Genomic DNA, 18,733 nt, shown 5'->3' with positions numbered 1-18,733 from the left:
TCTTTTCTTATATATTCACACAATGACCCACAAATGTTTTCTTTAATCAAGAAAGCCCACTATAGATATAGGAAAAAAATCAATTAACAGATTTGTTTCTAAACATTAAGGGTATTATGGTAAATTCGCAACAAGGCTCGAAAGCTACTACAAACTCGCCACTCGCCTCACGCGCCCCTCTCATTTCGATTGCCTCTCACTCTGCCAGAGAGAGAGAGAGAAAGAGACAAGGCGAAGAAGAGGCAGGAATCGAATCGAAAGCCTTGTTCTGTTTTCCCGATCTGATCAGTAATGGGTTCGGCGGCTCCGAAGGACGCAACTCTGGATCTGGATGAGCAGATCTCTCAGCTTATGCAGTGCAAGCCTCTCTCCGAGCAACAGGTCCCTCCGACTCTCTTCCAATTCAGATTTATGTAGCCCTTTTTATTGTTTAAATTGGATCCGTACACTGTCGATGATTGGATCTCAGTTTTTTTTTTTTTGTTGTCAAATGAAAGGTTGATCCTTTTCTTATGTGTGAGATGTCTGATTTGTCTAGAAGACCTTTCTAGGATAGGTAGTGGTCTAGACGTATGTGTATTAATATATCTCACGGGTGATCATTTCAGTTTCTGAATAGGTGATTGATTACTTGCGTCTTACCACATTCTAAAATATCACTTTTTTTAAATAGGCGAGCGATCAATCAGTTAGATGCGTTACTTTGATTTACAATTGGGGGAAAAACAAAATGAAAGTAGTTTTCCATTAGAGTTTAATAGAGAGAGAGGTTTCGAGTTGATTAAAAGACCTCTTCTTTTACTCTCTCATTTGTTATGTTTTTGATATTGAATATTACTTTCACACATGTGTCTCTTTAGTGAGTAAAAGAGGTGAAGGATGGACTTATCACCTGCAAGTGTTGTTTTGGTTTGTTTAGGTTAGAGCCTTATGCGAGAAAGCTAAGGAGATCTTGATGGATGAAAGCAATGTTCAGGTTTGTTCCTTGATCTTGGTTTCCCATTGTGTATGTAACCAGCCTGAATTCATTATAAAAGCATATATTCATTTTGCTTCGTTTACCTTAGAGTTAATTTTTATGCCTTACCTGAATGCAGCCTGTCAAAAGCCCAGTGACAATCTGTGGTGATATTCATGGACAATTCCATGATCTTGCTGAGCTTTTCCGTATTGGAGGAATGGTATGATCTACTTAGATGCATAATGAAATATGGAATTCGTGTTTATATCCAGCATCCATCTTTTCAAGCAATGATTACTTCTGTCTGCAAAAAAACAAATTTTGAACGGATGCTTACCGAATAATCAGATTTCTTAAAGGATATATATATATATATATATATATAATATATATATATATATATATATTTAAAACTAGTGTTTAGTTTTTTTTTTCCTGGTTCTATTGTTTGTTGTCTGATGAATGTTCAACTCACTCTCTTTTGCAGTGCCCTGATACTAATTATTTATTTATGGGAGATTATGTCGACCGTGGATACTATTCTGTCGAAACTGTTACGGTACTGAGTTTATACCATCCGCAGATTTCCTGTTTTGTTTCAGTAATAATAACGATCTGATATCCCTCTTGTTATATCAATTCCTATGTGTGTATACTGGATATTCTCGCTTCCTAACGTTTATGTATGTTTATTAGATTTACGATGTTGATACTCTTCTTTCATTTTATTTCCATTTCCAGCTGTTAGTTGGCTTGAAAGTACGGTATCCTCAGCGAATCACTATTCTTAGAGGAAACCATGAAAGTCGTCAGGTAGACTAACTTTTGTCTCTCTACTTGTTCATTCACTCTCTGAGGTTTACTGTATTGACATATTCTTTACTGTCTTCTGTCGTTGAAATCTTAGAGGAGACCCTTCCTTAAATACAATTTATTTAGTTATGTCTATGCTACATACATTTACATGTCGGTTAAGGGTTTCCTATATTTGTGCTTTTTTGTCCTCCAACTTTTTATCTGACTCATGGTTTATTACCCTTTTCCAATCTGGTAGATCACTCAGGTTTATGGATTTTATGATGAATGCCTGCGAAAGTGAGTCTTCAGCATCCCTATCTTTCTGCTAACTCGCTTTGCTCATGTCATATTACTTCTTTTTCACTAATAGTCTGCATGTCCCTTTACTTCCTGTTGTTAATGCTTCTTTGCTCATTTCTTTTCATGGAAGAATGTTAGTTTTTCTTTCTTTCTTTTTTCAAGTCCTGACTAATTTGTATTAATCTTGGGGAATGATAATTCGACTCTTCTCAGTGATAATGTTTCATACCTTAGCTGTGTTAGTGCTAATCAAAGACATGTGACTCTCCTACACTTGTAGCTATTGAGTTATTTCGTTTGCAATTTGCTTAACAAAGTTTCCTTGTACTTTCAGGTATGGCAATGCCAATGTTTGGAAGATATTTACAGACCTCTTTGACTATTTCCCACTGACAGCCTTGGTTAGTACTTTGTACATCAATACCTTTTTGTTTATGCTCATAATATAGATGAACAATTCTCATTTTTGGCGCTCTCAGTATTTGATACATTGTGTGTTAGTGTATTTGGTTGGCAAGTGTTACTTCAGTTTGAGATGGTTTCTATTCTGCAATGCTGAGAATTTGAAACAAATTGCATTTGCTAGTTACACACTTTCGAGAGCCAAGAGTGGACGGTTTTTATAAGAGTTTTAGTTCCAACAGATATCCATCGCATGTCATATGTCTTGCTTGTAGGTGGAGTCGGAAATATTCTGCCTGCACGGTGGATTGTCACCGTCTATTGAGACCCTTGACAACATTAGGAACTTTGACCGAGTTCAAGAAGTTCCACATGAAGGACCCATGTGTGACTTACTATGGTCTGATCCTGATGACAGATGTGGCTGGGGAATCTCTCCTCGTGGTGCCGGATATACATTTGGTCAGGTATTGTATTGAATCACATAGCACTCAGTTTCAGAAGCTGCCCTGGATCTCATTTTTCTTTCTCTTTTCCAGATAAGTGTGTAATTGACTTTCTCTTTCTGTTTCCATAGGACATTTCCGAACAATTCAACCACAGCAACAGCTTAAAACTTATCGCTCGAGCGCATCAGCTGGTTATGGATGGATACAACTGGGCACACGTAAAAACTTTTATCCCTAGCCAAACCTGAGAATCTTTGCTCACTATGTTACAAATATATATTTCTATTGACAGGAGCAAAAGGTGGTTACTATCTTCAGTGCACCGAACTATTGCTATCGCTGTGGAAACATGGCCTCTATTCTTGAGGTCGATGACTGCAGGAACCACACCTTCATTCAGGTATCTCGCCAAACTATGTTCATTTTCTATTTCTGCAAAAGAAGAAAAGACTCACCAAAAGTTTAAATTGTGAAACAGTTTGAACCAGCCCCAAGGAGAGGAGAACCAGATGTGACCCGAAGGACACCTGACTACTTCCTTTAAACAAAGGTCACCTCCTCTCAGATGCAAAATCCGGTTGCTGGTTTTTGAAGGTCTCTGCTTATTCCATTTTGGCAATGCATTGTGTTCGAGGTTGCATCTCCTTAAAATCGCTTTAGCCTTCTCCCTTGGAATAGTGTAATATAGGCAATGAGGTCAATGAACTATATAAAAAAAAACCTTATGAATATTTGTGTTTTGGCTGAAATTATTCAGTATCTTCTGCATCCGAATCTATTTCCTGTGAGATATTATTTTGGCTTAATTTCATGTTATTCTTTCCTTCAGTTTCTGCTTTTACAATGTTTTGATACAAACATGGCGGCTGACAAAAGAAAAGATAAAAACATGCCGAATATTAGGATGTTCTTTAAAGCCACAACATTGGAGACTGGTGGTCAGTGATAAACACTGGCCTTTAAGATTTTACATTGGAAGACAATAGAAACTGTTGTCACAAGTTAATGTAACCGAATACTCACTAGTGAGCAAAACCCTAATTACTCCTGTGCCTATCAAGAAGCCCATTATATGCCCTTATTAAATAAATAATTTAACACATAAAAGGTGTCATGATGAATAATCATAATCCGAATTAATCACATGAAGAAAAGAAGGTTAAAAAGGAAAATAAGGTTTATATCATTGAAGAGGAAAACTACTCAAATAAAAATATGCAAAGTATGCGATTAACTATATAAATAGAAAACGAGGAGTTGAAGCACCGTCCTGAAAAAAACCAGATGGAAGTTCCCCAGAGAAATCTGTCTGTCGAGAAGATGGAGAAGGCTGTCGTTCATCCACTCGTCTTGCGTAATATCGTCAACAATTACAACCACGGTCGCTAAGGACTCGGGAAAGCGTGTTGTCGGTGTTCTTCTCGGCAGTAGCTCCCGTGGTATCGTTAGTGTCACCAACAGCTACGCAGTGCCCTTCGAGGAGGATGAACATTGGTGGTTTTTTGATCAGACCCACCACGAGTCAATGCTAGTTAGGTTCAAGAGCATTAATGCCATGGAGGATGTGGTTGGTTAGTTGGTACAGCACTTGCTTTACACTTCAAGGGAACGATTTGGATCTTCATGCTATGTTCCGAGGCTATGTTCGCAATCCACTGCTGCTCCTTATTAACGTCAATTCTAAAGAAGTTGGAATTCCCACCATTGCTTACTGTGCATTGGACCATGTCAATGAGACTCTGAAAAGCAGCAAGGAACCCTTCATCCATGTGTCTACAGAAATTGCTCCTCCTGATTGTACCTCAACTACTAGTACCCTCGTCTCTGAGATGCCTGACTGTGTTGACTTGGTGGATTTCATCGAATGTCATTACTCGTTTGTCAAAAACAAGGTTCAGATTAGCGTTGAGGGATATGACTTTTTCCTTCATCCTTAGAGCATCTCTAACTTCACTCTAAAACATACTCCAAACTCCATTTTACAGTAAAATCATCTTCAACCCCACTCCAAAACCGACTCCAAAATGGAGTAATAGACATGATTACTCCAAATATAGAGTAAAACTCATTACTCCCGAATGGAGTTGAACATTTTTATTTATAAAATAATCATTTACATTTAAGTATTTTTGTTTTTAATAAAATATTATTATAAACAGATTAGCGTTGAGGGATATGACCTCTCTCTTCATCCTTATGATCTCGACAGCTCACTGGTGGAACACTTTGGATCCTGTGGAGTGGTGGAGTACGTTAAAGTGTCCAGACATCCTTTAACCAATGCAATTACCCACAAGTAATTGTGTCTTTTCTTGTATTTGTTCAAGTTAACTATTTTTCCTTACTAACAAAGTGTTTTGTTTATGATTATAGATGTATTGTTGTTACTCTCCGTGGAGAAGGTGCAGCAGAAAAGGCTCTGGCACTCAATGGCACTAACGTGGGAGGATTGGGAGGCTGGAGAGTAACTGTCAAGCTTTTACCTCCAACGATGAAGGAGCTGCTTTCCGGGAAGAGTCCGCGCCAACTGGCTCTTGAATACGTCGCCCGCAACCACTAAATTTATATGTTCATGTTTTTTCTTTTTCTGTCTCTGACATTGTGTGTGTTTTTTAACAACTATAATTAATCGCCCCAGCTATGACTATTAATTATAAGCAACAACAACTTTTACACCAGTTTGATATGAGAACTTTTTGGCTTCATCATGTATCTGCCAAAAAATCATAAGAGGCATATTTTTATGATAATATTCATATAATCACTCGTCTTAGAGATAAAGTTATATCGTGTGATGAGAACAGGGTTTATTTACCGGGCTAGAGGGTTAGGCATGGTCTCTAAGGAGGAACTTTTGCTTGATAAAGTAGACGATGAGGGCCCTGACGAAGAAGGTTCTGAAGAAGAGGAGATTGTTGAAGGAAGTGAACTTGAAGAAGATTCAGAAGATGAGTAGCAGAGTTGTTCAATTCATTTGTTATAGACTTTGTATCTTTATTAATTCACACAAATCAGTGAATGATACTACATTTTATCTTAAGCAGTGAAGTTGAGTTGGATCTATGAAAACATAAACTTCTCAAAGGATATAAAGAGAGATTGTATTTCACCAAGAAAGATTGTCAACAAGAACAAATTGGATTTCAAACCAACAAACGAATTTGTTAGAAGAAACCAAGAACAAGATCAAAATCGGAAAACACTACTTGTCTAGCCTGAAAACAAAAACAGAGACTCACCTAGATATGTTATACATGTGCTCTCTTGGGAATATAGAAGAGAAGAAAAAAGAGTATGAAAATTTTGGGAAGCCTGCTTAATTGGCTAATCCCAAGCACTGGTCACTTGTCCACCATAGCCTGCTTATTTTTTTTCTCTGCCTTGCTTGACCTTTTTGAATAAAGGTGTTTTTATGATACATAAAAGCTTGAGCTTGAGTTGGATTTATTTTTCATATTTACTTGAGTAGGAAGCTATAAAATACAAAATCTTTTTTCCCACCTCCCCTCTAATATTTTCCAAGAAAATGAAATCTCTCGAAATCAGAATTGCGAGACTGGAGCAGTTGAGGATAAAGGACAAAGAAGCCGTGGATGTATTTGCCAAGAAGTTTATGATGGATGACGGGGATGAAGATGATCCAAAGGTGTGTGTAGTCTCTCTCTCTCTCTCTCTCTCTCTCTCTCTCTCTCTCTCTCTCTCTCTCTCTCTAACTCTGTATCTAACGAATTGAGTCGATTATTCACGACGCCTCTCTAACTCTGTGTGTGTTTGTTTCAAGTGTTTGTTTCAAAAGGTTTTATTGATTCAATACATATCTATTTATCTCCGTGTGTTCTATATTTTATAGGTGAAGAATTGGGCTAAATCTCATCATATAAACAGCTCGAAGGATGGAACTTTCAGCTCTTACTCTCTCTTTTTGTTAGTCATATTCCATCTGCAGGTAAGATAAATTGTTCTTCTCATGGAAAAATCTAAACGTAAGTCAAACATAGCTTTGGTTCCAAAAGTTTTTTATCTAGATACTTATGAAAATATAGTCTTTTTTTTAATTCAAGTTCTTTAGAAATGTGTTGTTGCAGACATGTGTGCCTGCAATATTGCCACCTTTGAGAGATATATATCCCAGAAATGATGCTGGTGATTTGAAAGATAGCTACTATGATAAAGTCTTGGAGCTGGAATCAAAAACTTAAAAATAAACTAGATCTCGATCCGCAATTGTGTGAGTGTTATTTTCAGTTTTATAAACATATATATTTATTTTACATCATGATTGGTATACATTTTAAATTTTAATCATATATTTTGCAAGTATTTATAGTTTTTTGCAAACTGTACTAAAAATGAGATATAAGTGATCTTTAAGATTTTAAGATTTAGTATTTTTGTGGTTAGTTTAATTTAAGAAGTAGAATATTCTTAGAAATTTTAAGATCTTTTTGTTATAAAAATGTTATATAGATAATATTGTTGTGATTTACAAATATATTATTTGTAAAATCAATAAGCTGAATCCACAGTTCAAAATCGATCTGATAGATTATAATTGTAAACAGTTAGCTAGAATATTATACATTAAATGAAATATTAATATAGGCCAACAATGGAGCACTCTGATATGAATAATGAAGATCAATGTCCTAAAAACCATTATTTATATCAACACGTAATTAAGCTAAAATTTAAATCATAACCACAAAGATTAGCTGAAGAACAAACTATACAGTGAAAAATTCTGTAATTTACTATAAAATTTAAGTAATTATAGAGTTAAGTTTGCTTTTTAGATTTGTATATTTGATGCATATTTTAATGTAAAAGTAAGAATATTTGATTTTATGTTATTGATTAAATTCTTTAGATACAACCTTTGTATTGTCCTTATTCAATTATTTTATGTGTAGAAAATAGTTAACTTAAATGTATACTGAATTTTCGATCGCATTGTAATTTTCTTTTGGTTGGATCCTCTGTTTTTTCTTAATTTGAATCTTGCCGGTCTACCACAAACGACGCAGTTTTGTTATTCGACCTGTTAAATTGACGGCGTTTATCAGAAATATTTTGGAAGTATACGTAACTCTTTAGCTTTCCAGTTTGGTCCTCTAAAAACATTTTATAACAAAAATCCCTAACTTTAACTATTTTTGTAAAGATAAAACCACACAAATTAACTAAAATTACTCAGAAAAATTGTAGAAGAATCAGCATCTTGGTTCATATGTGAAGAAACATATGTACGAGTTTCAATCCACTTTTACATGAAATTTGTTTTAAATCACTAAAATTAAATTTACATAAATTTTTAGATTTTATAATAAAATATGACATTGATTTTGTGTGTTTTCAAAGTAAATTCATGTTTTTTATATGAATCACTAAGGGGATGTATCCAATTTAACATTTAATGTGATTTGATTTTTATTGGGTTTTATATGATTTCAGTAAGTTGCATATATTTATGTGAAATTACTATTCTAGAATATCACATAAAACCATGAGATTTGAATTTTATTTTTTTAAACTAACAAATACCATCCAAATACTCTAAATTACATGAAAATTTTAAAACTCTACAACTTAAAATATTTTCAATAACAGTGTATTTCAGAATATTTTAGAAAATGTCAAGTTCAATAATAGTAGATTTTAAAATTAATTTTGAATAATAGTAAATTTGTTGTTTTAATATAAATCACCTAAAATTCTCACTTGAATACACTCGTGTAAATTTTCTACAATTCTTCAAATTTTAGCAAAAAAAAAGTAATTAATTAATGTTTTTAAAATTTAAGTTTTATACTAATAAACACTACTAGAATATTGTGCATGTCGTTATAGAAATAGTTAAAACATTGGGGGACTTTGATGTAATTTCTGTATAGAACAGAACAAGAACCCTAGTCCCTAAAACACTCACTGAGCCGTGTCCGTTAAAGTCCTCTCCTTTCCGACTTTATCGCGAACGCCGAATCTCAAATGGAAGGAGAAGATGAGCTCCGGAAACTCAACGGCGAGGTTTCGTCTCAACGAGACACAGTTGTAGAAGACGACGATCCGTTAGTATTGAGCTCTCAAGCATTGGCGGCGCTCCAGGAGTTTCTAGCCGACCAGAACAAGACCGTCACAGTCACGCCGCCACCTTCCACGGTTGACGGAGGAGATAAAGTGGAGCTGGTCACTGAAGACTGGAGACTAAGCCAGTTCTGGTACGAACCTGAAACCGCAGAGACTGTAGCCGAGGAAGTGGTCACTCTCTCCAACAGATTCTCGGGCTGCAGAGTCGCTTGCATCGCTTGCCCTACTCTTTACGTGTATCTCAAGGTAATGCAAATACATCAGGTTCTAATAAAGAAAGACTCTGAATTTGTATTTGAAACCGATTCTTTTGTTGTTTTGTGAATGAGTCAGAAGAAGGATCCGAGTCTACAGGTGCAGTTGCTGGAGTACGATATGAGGTTTGAGAGATATGGAAGTGAGTTCACCTTTTATGATTACAACGAACCTGAAGATTTGCCACCTCAGCTTAAACATTGCTTCCATATAATCGTTGCAGATCCTCCCTACTTGGTAAAAAAGTCTCTTCGAGTTCTTAAACTTTTCTAATAAGCAGATTAGTGATCTTGATTTTGCTTATGCTTGACAGAGTAAGGAATGTCTAGAAAGAGTTACTCAAACGGTTTCGTTTCTGGCGAGTCCAGTGGATTCTTTGTTACTTCTTCTCACAGGTACATTACAACATTCAATGACTTGTGCTTTCTCTAGCCCACTTCTGGAGAGATATTGATAATTATTATTATATCCTCTTTGTGCAGGAGATGTGCAGAGAGATAGGGCGGCTGAGCTATTGGGTGTTCGTCCTTGCGTGTTTAAGCCTCATCATTCTAGCAAACTAGGAAACGAGTTTAGACTGTTTATAAGTTATGATCCAGGTACCAGACTAGGGGGCTTGGAAGAAGAAGAAGACAGCTAGTTTGCGACTTGTGGATTGTCCATCTTTTCATCTACCATCTACGTTGACTTGCTTGTAAGTTGTAAGACTATTCTTTAGTAAGGAGTTAAGTTTGTTGCTATATCCATCTGATCACCAAAAGCATAGCGATTAGAGACCTTAATCTTCCATTTCTGTATTTGTTCTTCGTATGTTAAGTTCTGATGATGATGAGCGGCTTGGACCATGTCAGGTTTTCTGGTGTCACAGTGGTTTGTGGTGGCGGAGAAGGCTCATGTCTTCCATCAAGTCAACTGGTCTTGAAGTTTTCAGTTTTTATCTTTCTTTGTTCTGTATCTTGTTGCAGCCGCCGTTTAGGTGAAAGCCTGCCTTGTTGTTGAGATACCGAAGTTTTTTTTTTTTTTGGGGTTATTGATATTTTACTGCATTACAAAAAGGTTATAATGCTTTGTAACGAAGTGAAGTGATTCACAAAAAAGATCTTTAGTATGAGCGTGACTGGTGTAACCGCAGCAGTTGCGGTTGCGGTTACGAGAGTTTGCGGGTGTGGATGGTTGCTGTTTTAAGCGTTTTCTAGAGATTTGTACGACTGGTACAGCTGTTAAAAATTGTTCCGTTTGCGGGACTCTTATGACTGGTAAACTACCAAACACAACATTTGTTAAATAATAATTTAACAATATTTATATTTTATGTGATTATAAAAATATTAAAAATCATAATAATATGGTAAATATAAAATTTATATTTATAAAATCATATTATTCAATTTTAAAAATTTATAGAAAATATTTTAGTTTTGAATTTTTATAATATAAATTGAAATATAATATAAATATATTTTACAATTTCTATTATTTCAATTGAAAACTTTTATTAGATATTTTAGTATTATTTTTATTTATTCTGTTTTTAAAGAAAAAAATTTATCCTCCCGTAACCGCAAACGCTAGCTGGAACCAGCTTTTGATTTTAAGAGGTTCGAAGCGGTTTGAAACGATTTGTAGTGTTTTCTGTGATTGTTTCGAAACGCCAACAACCGCTATGAACCGCAAAAGCTGCGTTTGCGGGTGATAGCAGGAAAACCAATCAGCCCCTAAATGGTCTAGTTTTCATGTTTACTCTTTATCTCCAAGTGTCCGAATGGAACAGCGGGACAAGTGCGGTTCTCCCGCCACATGCAGTTCTCCCGCACTGCATTCACCATTCACTATTTTCTTTTTGTAAAAGCAGTTCAAGCGGGAGATCTGCATGCAATTCAATATTTGTTGTCTTTTTGTGGAAAAAGCAGGAGATCTGCATGCAGATCTCATCCGCTAACATTTGGTGATGTTGATCTGCTTTTTTTTTTGTCAATAAATAACTTTGTTACAACATATAACTTTAAAATATATTTATCTAATCTTATGAATATAATATTTTTACTTTATTTTATTTACAACTTTAATAATACAAAATTATCATTCTCTACTTGTTATTTTTTGTCATATAGTTTTTACTTTTTAAAATAATCATTTTAATATAATACATATTTCAATATATTATGTATATCTATAATAATATAATTTAAATATGTATACTAATGTAAGAGATGTATATTTTGTATCACGCAAATATATGGTAATATAATTTAAATATGTATACTTATGAAGAGAGATGTATATTTCATTTATATACTTAATTATGATATGTATTATGAAAATATATAGTAATATAATTGAAATATGAACAATAATGGAAGATATATATCATTAAATTTTTATCATTAGTGCAATAATTTTTGTTATTTATATATTATATTTATATATTATATACTTTGATATATTTTATTATAATCTTTTAAACATTTAATCTACTTTATTTGGATTTTTTTCATTTAAAACTATAATAACTGTTTGTTCTGATTGTTCCGCATTTCTCCGGCATGTTCTGTACTTCTCCTGCTTGATCTGCACTTCTCCAGCTTGATCTGCTTGATCTGCACTTCTCCTGCTTGATCCGCTTAATCCGCTTGATCTGCACTGCTTGAACCGCTTTTACCATTCGAAGCCCAAGTCTCCAATTTTTCTTTCTCTCTCTCATTTTCAGTTGTGAAAATAAAAATAAAATAAAGATTCGGTTCGATCCGGTACGCTAATTTAGCGAAAACCAAAATTATAAACCGAGCGAAGAAGTTAAGATCTCGAGAAGAGTCTAAAGGGGGATTACTTTCCTTCCTTCCATGGTCGTCGTCGAAATTTCAAATACACTCAATCAGCGAGCAGAGAAGGGGACTAATTCGTAGCGACTTGGAAGATGAGGCCGAACATTGTTACCGAGGTAGGATCTACCGTATTCCCCCTTTCACTCAACTAATTTTCATTGATCTTCAGTAGAAATCGCCTAGGTTTTGGTTTGATTGATTCCCGAGGAAACTCTGCTAATGAACGAGCTATGGCTGATAGCTGAAATCCACACGCATGGCTGTTCTAACTGTAGAATTAACTAAGTTTGTAAATTGATCCCGCCAAGTTTGTGGGTGTTTCAGTAGCTCTTCAACCTGTGTGACTATGAAAGCACCATCGCTTTACTATAAACCACTGTGGCTCAGGATCAGTCTTGAATATTTAAAGATATCTGAGATTAATTAACATATTTAAGTTGCGGAAACTTATAATCAAGTTTCTATGTTTAGCCAAGTTGAGGTTTAGAACAAGGTTTTGTTATAATAAGCTAGTAGGGGTCTTTCTGGAATCAGAAAATCAGGGTTTCTATTTTTAGTTAAGGAGAAATGGGGACAAATGTTTAGTTATTAACTAGTAAAGGTGTTGCATTATATGTGATTTGTTGTGGGTTCTTATTTTCTTCTAGGCTGGGATTCAAACAAGAGTTTCACAATGGTGGAATGCTATACCTTTCCTCACCTCTTCGGTGGTTGTGGTTTGCGGGCTCATTTACCTGATTTGCCTCTTAACTGGATACGACACTTTCTACGAAGTCTGCTTCTTACCCTCTGCAATTCTATCGCGGTTTCAAGGTATGTTCTCATTACTCATAGTATTAAGGCTTATCTTCTTAAACACAATATTTTCAAGGTTCTTTGTATTCCTGTTGTCACTAAAGATTACATTACATTTTTCCGTTGATAGTGGTTGTTTTTCTCTTGTTTCATCCTTTTATACCGTTATCTGTTTTGCAGTTTATAGGTTTTACACGGCCATTTTATTCCATGGATCGATGCTTCATGTTATGTTCAACATGATGGCTTTGGTTCCTATGGGCTCCGAGCTGGAGAGAATCATGGGATCTGTCCGCTTGTTTTACCTGACTATTTTGCTGGCAACGACCAATGCCGTATTGCATCTTCTTATAGCATCGTTGGCGGGATATAACCCTTTCTATCAGTATGACCATCTCATGAATGAGTGCGCGATTGGATTCTCTGGAATCTTGTTCTCAATGATTGTCATAGAGACAAGTCTCAGTGGAGTCACCTCTAGAAGGTAAGACTTTTGTATGCCTATTTAAATAAACTTTTGGCACATCCTTTGTATTCACGAGGCATCTCAAATATCTGTCTTTCTCTGTTGCAGTGTGTTTGGTCTCTTCAACGTGCCCGCTAAACTGTAAGTTTATTGTCTTCCTTGTCGGGTTGCTAATTGTCCACTTACTTTCCTTGTTGCACATATGATGTAAAATTTCTATCCATTTGCAGATATCCATGGATCTTATTGATTGCATTCCAGCTTCTCATGACAAATGTTTCGCTGCTTGGTCACCTATGTGGCATCTTGTCTGGATTTGCATGTACGATGTTTTACCCTTTTCATTGCCTTGGGTTTCTAAACCTGGAGTTTCTCTGGTAGCTAATTTGTTAGCCACTTCGGATTTCAGATTCTTATGGCCTTTTCAATTTCTTGATGCCCGGCTCTTCATTTTTCTCCAACATTGAGTCAGCCTCATGGATGGTAAGTATTTTTGAACATCAGTATTCTCGAACCTGCAATAAACATGTCTCTCGTCACTCATTCAGATTCTCTGTCTTTTCCAGGCTAGCTGTGTAAGGCGACCCAAATTCATTATGTGCACTGGTGGAAATCCTTCCAGTTACATGCCCACTTATTCTGTACAAAACACGACATCCAGGTGCGAACCAACCTCTAACTCCATACGAAAAAAAAGACACTGCTTGCCTAGATAACATTGTAATGACAGTGTTCTTTGAACAGTGGTTTCTCTACAGGAAATGCGTGGAGATCCTTGTCTTCATGGCTGCCACAGAGGGAAGCATCTAATCAAGTACGTTCATGCTAACTTTACCTGCCACTTCCTTTTGATGTGGTGAATGCGGTCACATATATGATTTAACCATACTACTTCAATTGCAGTCTTCTGAGGATAGTAGATTTCCGGGAAGAGGTAGAACTCTTAGCGGTACTGCCCGTGATCTAACCCCTCCAGCTGGAGAAACAAACCCAAACCTCCATGCTAGACTATTGGAAGATAACACTCCAGACCGCCTTTCTGATGCAACTGTGACTGGCATGCCAGAGCCAATCCCCACCACAAGGTATCTGATTTCTATATAGACTTATCAGCTTATGCATCATTCCTTTGACCTAAGCTGATTTTGGTGAACCTTTTGCAGGCAGGTGCCAATAGCAAATGCAGCAGTCCTACCTCAATCCCAGGTTAGTTCCTAGGCTTAGATATTCGCCTCAGGCCAAGCCCTTTCAAGGCATCTAGAAGCTTTTTTCCTTATTCGACTGTTAGACGCAGGGTCGTGTTGGTGCTTCTGAAGAACAAATCCAGAAACTCGTTGCCATGGGCTTTGAAAGGGTACGTTTGTTTGATTCGTAGTTTCATAACATATAGCGAAATTAGCATGTCTTAAAATATCTGGGTTTTGATTCAGACACAAGTGGAGGTTGCACTTGCTGCTGCAGATGACGATCTAAACGTAGCTGTGGAGATCTTAATGAGCCAACAGGTAAAACTTGTCCGAATCAAAGTTCTATAGTATTTAACACCTCTTTTTGACTTTAGTCAAATACTAACTAAGAAGTCATTTACCTTGGTGACATGCAGGGCTAACACATACCAAATTGCAAAGTATTACATTGGAGTGTACTGTAACGTTCGTCTCTCATTCCATGTTTTACTTGCATTTAGAAACTGTATAGCGCTCCTGTTTAACCAGATAATCAAACCGGTTTTCCGGTTTAGATTCTATACAAACGAATGGTTGGATTGAGTTTCGCTTTTGTTGCAATGCTACCTCACTTATTTGCAGAAAAACTTAAAATGAATTAGTTCGGCTTTGGTTTGGTTGACTATGTGATTGCAATTACAATGAAAACAAATTGTTTAATGACACATTTTTATTTTTGTTCATACAAAACGGAATAAAATAAAAGTAGTCATGACTTGGATGTCCTCACTAGCTTTTGTGTCCCTTAGTGCTTACTACTTTACCCAGTCGAGCAGATGACCTTATGGTGTTTGTAGAAGGTTCAAAAGAGTCTATAGAAGGTGCCTTGGCAGTATTTGATGAGTTTGCAGTTTGGTCGGGTCTTAAGATAAGCATTGAGAAGTCCACGATATATATGGCGGGGATATCAGATGAAGAGAAGTCTAGGATCCTTATGAACTTTCCTTTGGCCAAAGGAACTCTTCCTGTGAGGTATTTGGGTTTACCTTTAATGACTCAAAGAATGAGGAGGCAGGACTATCAACCACTGGTGGAGAAAATCCGATGCACAATGAACACTTGGACTAGAAGATGCTTATCCTATGCAGGTCGGTTGCAGCTGATCAAAGTTGTAATAATGAGTATTATCAATTTTTGGTCTGCTGCATTTAGACTTCCAAGCCAATGTATGAAGGAGGTTGAGCAGCTTTGTGCAGCTTTTCTTTGGTCTGGACCTATTTTAAAGACTACAGGTGCAAAAGTTGCTTGGCGTGATCTTTGTAAACGAAAAGAAGAAGGTGGTTTGGGTATTCGAGCTCTTAAGGAGGTTAACTTGGTTTGTGGGTTGAAGCTTATTTGGAGGTTGTTAACAGGGGTTTCTCTTTGGAGCAAATGGATAAAAGATAATCTTTTAAAGAAGAGAAGCTTTTGGGAAGTGAAGGAGAAAACTCAAACTGGTTCTTGGATGTGGAGGAAGTTGCTTAAGTTGAGAGAGATTGGGAGAAGTTTTTATAAGAAGGAAGTTGGAAATGGGCGTAATACTTCATTCTGGTTTGATAATTGGAATGAGTGGGGAGTCTTATATGATCTTCTGGGTGATAGAGGCTTTATCGATTTGGGTATCCGAAAAGAATCCACAGTTGAAGAAGCAGTCTATAAAACTCGTAGGAGAAGAAGGCATAGAGCAGAGATTTTAAATGCTATAGAAATGAAGTTGAGAAGTTTGGAGAATAATGGAAATAGTGATATGGAAGATGTGAGTTTGTGGAGAAGAGAGTCGGGATTCAAGAGCAGTTTCTCGTCTGCTGAGACCTGGTGGCTTATTAGAGAAGAGAATGAGAAATGTGTCTGGGCAAAAGGAGTATGGTTCTCCCAAGCAACTCCAAAGTTTGCTTTTATGGTATGGTTGGCTAATCTTAATAGGCTTTCTACTATGGACAGAGTCTTTGTTTGGAATCCAGGAATAGATGATAGCTGTGTGCTGTGTAAAAATGCGAGGGAGAACAGAGAGTATTTGTTTTTTGAATGCTACTATTCAGGCAAGATTTGGGAAAGTCTCGCTAAGGGAATTATGGGTAATTCATTTACAAATTCTTGGTCTGCTATCACTCACTTGATTGCTGAGGGGCGTAATATGGATAGGAAGAAGTTATTTTGCCTGAGATATGCTTTTCATATAGCGATGTATGGAGTTTGGAGGGAGAAAAACAGAGTAAGGCATGGTGAGAAGATTACACCAGTGAATGTGATCAAGAAGATGATGGATAAGGGTGTGAGGAACAAGCTCAGTTTACTGAGAACGAATAGAGTTAAAGGAATGGAGGATACTTTACAGATTTGGTTTCGTACAAGAGTGTGAATTGCTCTGATTTTGGGTTTTATTTGTTGAGTTATCCTTAGACTAAAGGTTGCATCCATTGTAAAAAGGCTTTTTTTGAGGAATAAAATTTAACATTCTTTCAAAAAAAAAAAAAATACTTTACCCAGTCGAGGTATCTCTAGGTGGTCGCACGATGAGAACTGGGCACTCCGCATGTTGAACACAGTAGTCACTCACACTCCCTAGAAAGGCCCTGCATGTGATCAAACAAAATGTTGAACACCGTTGACCATAAAGTTGTTCCATTTAGACAAAAATGAAAGATTTGTAACCTTTTGATCATGCCAAGTCCACGGCTACCAACAACAAGAAGATCCACGTGATTTTGCTCGACCGCTTGGCAGATCATTTCCTTTGGATTTCCTTCCAATATCATCGTTTCCGTCTTCACCTACATAACCCAAAAACTCTAAATGGTCTTCTCAGTTCATCCAATGTCAGCACATAAGATGTTAGTATATTATTGTTCTGTGGATGGAGGTATGTAAACATACACATGTTCTCAGATCACCAACCATTTTAGCACGACATAACTCCAATGCAGGTGCGAACAAGTTGGTGCTCTGTATTCCTGCTTTCTTCATTAATTCAGGAACTGAATCTGTCGCCGAAGCTACGAGTTTTCGGAAAAAAAACCCTCAATAATTCAAAATATTAAAAGCGAATAAAAACAATGAGAATCGTTTACAAAAAAAAACAATGAGAATCGTTGTTGTTTTTATGCACCGGTTGCACCAGATGGATTAACATGAACCAACGTAAGTAAACCGCCTTCTTGACCGGTTCCGGGTTCGGCGCTCATAACATCTTTGAGATGTTCCACTGCCCATTCCAACGCATAGAAGCTATTCTTGCTTTCATCTATCGCAACCACTACCTTCAACTTCCTTTTGTTCTTTGAGCTCGCCGTCGTCTCCGTGGTTGCCGTGTCCACACCAACCGCATCGACATAAGTCTCCTCCATTTTTTGTCCTTACGTTTTTTCAAAATTGACTATTATTCGGATTTAGCCACTACGCTTTGATATGTATAAAATGTTGTGCCGTGTGTGTGTCACGTGATGCTAGTGTGTATACTGCTTAGGTGGAAGGTAAAGAGTGCAAACAGATGTTTATGGATGGACACATCTCATTTTGTGTTGGAGACGTGTCTTGTTCCCAACGTAGACAATTGTTAATTCACAGTGGAGGGAGCTCTCGATATTGAATTTTCAGTGTACGTATATCATACTCCTTCCGTTTCAAATTATATGTCGTTCTAGAGGAAATTTTGTGTTTCAAAATAAGTGTCGTTTTCGGTTTTCAATGCAAAATTTATTGATAATATTCTATTTTCTATTTTTCTATTGGTTGATACATGGTTAGGTGTATTGGTAATAGTGTTTTTATTTTGGAAATATGTAAAATTAAATGTTTTCTTAATCTGTGTGCATAAGGTTAAAACGACATATAATATGAAACGGAGGGAGTACATGGTTTAGTCGTGCTGGTATGTATTACCTCGCATGCGCTACCAATAGTAACTCTTGCTCAGTTAATGTTCCCTAGGCAATAGTAAGTCACTTCGTATTGGGAGTCCGCGATGAGGATTATAAGCGAATTGCTTTCCTCCTCGACGTAATCAAAGTGTTTTTTCACTCCTTGATTGAATAATTCGTAATAATGGCAAGAGATCAAGTCACGAGGGACTTAGACTGTTTGCATTCGTTCCCATTACTCGAGATTCATTCTTTCTCTTTGTAGATATATATCTGTTGCAGTCCATCTTCCTGTGAGAGGCATATGTTCCTCTTCTGCAGAACTGAACATTTGTCTAC

The 18,733-nt window shown here is 36.5% G+C and overlaps 4 protein-coding genes and 1 pseudogene across 7 annotated transcripts; 4 read left to right on the top strand and 1 right to left on the bottom strand.

The window, feature by feature from the left end:
* The first annotated feature begins 178 nt into the window (after positions 1-178).
* LOC108862016 (serine/threonine-protein phosphatase PP2A-4 catalytic subunit) lies at positions 179-3,738 on the top strand. Its single transcript, XM_018636020.2, has 11 exons — positions 179-381; positions 920-976; positions 1,098-1,181; positions 1,449-1,520; positions 1,703-1,774; positions 2,016-2,056; positions 2,394-2,460; positions 2,737-2,928; positions 3,039-3,128; positions 3,203-3,310; positions 3,389-3,738. The coding sequence occupies exons 1-11, from the start codon at positions 292-294 to the stop codon at positions 3,452-3,454; spliced, it is 939 nt and encodes a 312-aa protein (XP_018491522.1). The 5' UTR covers positions 179-291; the 3' UTR covers positions 3,455-3,738.
* Positions 3,739-3,874: 136 nt separating this feature from the next.
* Positions 3,875-5,862, top strand: LOC108860278 (26S proteasome non-ATPase regulatory subunit 7 homolog A-like; annotated as a pseudogene).
* Positions 5,863-8,803: 2,941 nt separating this feature from the next.
* LOC108857332 (uncharacterized) lies at positions 8,804-10,357 on the top strand. 2 transcript variants are annotated; one of them, XM_018631311.2, is made up of 5 exons: positions 8,804-9,240; positions 9,328-9,486; positions 9,563-9,644; positions 9,732-9,943; positions 10,067-10,357. In XM_018631311.2, the coding sequence occupies exons 1-4, from the start codon at positions 8,896-8,898 to the stop codon at positions 9,887-9,889; spliced, it is 744 nt and encodes a 247-aa protein (XP_018486813.1). In that variant the 5' UTR covers positions 8,804-8,895; the 3' UTR covers positions 9,890-9,943; positions 10,067-10,357. The 2 variants fall into 2 exon arrangements, with proteins under 2 accessions (XP_018486813.1, XP_018486812.1); XM_018631310.2 differs by having other exon boundaries at positions 8,805-9,240; positions 10,101-10,357.
* Positions 10,358-12,029: 1,672 nt separating this feature from the next.
* LOC108856546 (rhomboid-like protein 15) lies at positions 12,030-15,181 on the top strand. Of its 2 annotated transcripts, none has more exons than XM_018630379.2 (13): positions 12,030-12,187; positions 12,719-12,884; positions 13,047-13,350; positions 13,441-13,473; positions 13,563-13,654; positions 13,742-13,815; positions 13,899-13,993; positions 14,077-14,146; positions 14,236-14,417; positions 14,496-14,538; positions 14,627-14,686; positions 14,763-14,837; positions 14,936-15,181. In XM_018630379.2, the coding sequence occupies exons 1-13, from the start codon at positions 12,164-12,166 to the stop codon at positions 14,939-14,941; spliced, it is 1,224 nt and encodes a 407-aa protein (XP_018485881.1). In that variant the 5' UTR covers positions 12,030-12,163; the 3' UTR covers positions 14,942-15,181. The 2 variants fall into 2 exon arrangements, with proteins under 2 accessions (XP_018485881.1, XP_018485880.1); XM_018630378.2 differs by having other exon boundaries at positions 14,621-14,686.
* A 13-nt stretch (positions 15,182-15,194) lies between these two features.
* On the bottom strand, positions 15,195-17,926 carry LOC108858631 (uncharacterized). Of its 2 annotated transcripts, XM_056986366.1 has the most exons (5): positions 17,644-17,925; positions 17,412-17,530; positions 17,190-17,308; positions 17,030-17,110; positions 15,195-15,331 (listed from the first exon to the last, which is right to left on the bottom strand). In XM_056986366.1, exons 1-5 carry the CDS (start codon positions 17,879-17,881, stop codon positions 15,319-15,321), a joined length of 570 nt encoding a protein of 189 aa, XP_056842346.1. In that variant the 5' UTR covers positions 17,882-17,925; the 3' UTR covers positions 15,195-15,318. The 2 variants fall into 2 exon arrangements, with proteins under 2 accessions (XP_056842346.1, XP_018488028.2); XM_018632526.2 differs by lacking the exon at positions 15,195-15,331 and having other exon boundaries at positions 16,977-17,110; positions 17,433-17,530; positions 17,644-17,926.
* Between the last annotated feature and the right edge of the window lie 807 nt (positions 17,927-18,733).

The sequence above is a fragment of the Raphanus sativus genome, chromosome 5 (assembly GCF_000801105.2).
Source record: "Raphanus sativus cultivar WK10039 chromosome 5, ASM80110v3, whole genome shotgun sequence".
Lineage (NCBI taxonomy): Eukaryota > Viridiplantae > Streptophyta > Magnoliopsida > Brassicales > Brassicaceae > Raphanus > Raphanus sativus.
This window is presented reverse-complemented; position numbering and strand designations above follow the sequence as displayed.

Excerpts from the sequence above, each read along its gene's own strand:
- LOC108857332 (XM_018631311.2), top strand. The coding sequence starts at position 8,896 with ATGGAAGGAGAAGATGAGCTCCGGAAACTCAACGGCGAGGTTTCGTCT. Across the intron at positions 9,241-9,327 it reads CTCTTTACGTGTATCTCAAG|AAGAAGGATCCGAGTCTACA; the intron begins GTAATGCAAATA and ends TGAATGAGTCAG. Across the intron at positions 9,487-9,562 it reads TTGCAGATCCTCCCTACTTG|AGTAAGGAATGTCTAGAAAG; the intron begins GTAAAAAAGTCT and ends TATGCTTGACAG.
- LOC108858631 (XM_056986366.1), bottom strand. The coding sequence starts at position 17,881 with ATGGAGGAGACTTATGTCGATGCGGTTGGTGTGGACACGGCAACCACG. Across the intron at positions 17,531-17,643 it reads TAATCCATCTGGTGCAACCG|CTTCGGCGACAGATTCAGTT; the intron begins GTGCATAAAAAC and ends GAAAACTCGTAG. Across the intron at positions 17,111-17,189 it reads GGACTTGGCATGATCAAAAG|GGCCTTTCTAGGGAGTGTGA; the intron begins GTTACAAATCTT and ends GATCACATGCAG.
- LOC108862016 (XM_018636020.2), top strand. The coding sequence starts at position 292 with ATGGGTTCGGCGGCTCCGAAGGACGCAACTCTGGATCTGGATGAGCAG. Across the intron at positions 1,775-2,015 it reads GAAACCATGAAAGTCGTCAG|ATCACTCAGGTTTATGGATT; the intron begins GTAGACTAACTT and ends CCAATCTGGTAG. Across the intron at positions 2,057-2,393 it reads TATGATGAATGCCTGCGAAA|GTATGGCAATGCCAATGTTT; the intron begins GTGAGTCTTCAG and ends TTGTACTTTCAG.
- LOC108856546 (XM_018630378.2), top strand. The coding sequence starts at position 12,164 with ATGAGGCCGAACATTGTTACCGAG. Across the intron at positions 12,885-13,046 it reads AATTCTATCGCGGTTTCAAG|TTTATAGGTTTTACACGGCC; the intron begins GTATGTTCTCAT and ends TCTGTTTTGCAG. Across the intron at positions 13,351-13,440 it reads AGTGGAGTCACCTCTAGAAG|TGTGTTTGGTCTCTTCAACG; the intron begins GTAAGACTTTTG and ends TCTCTGTTGCAG.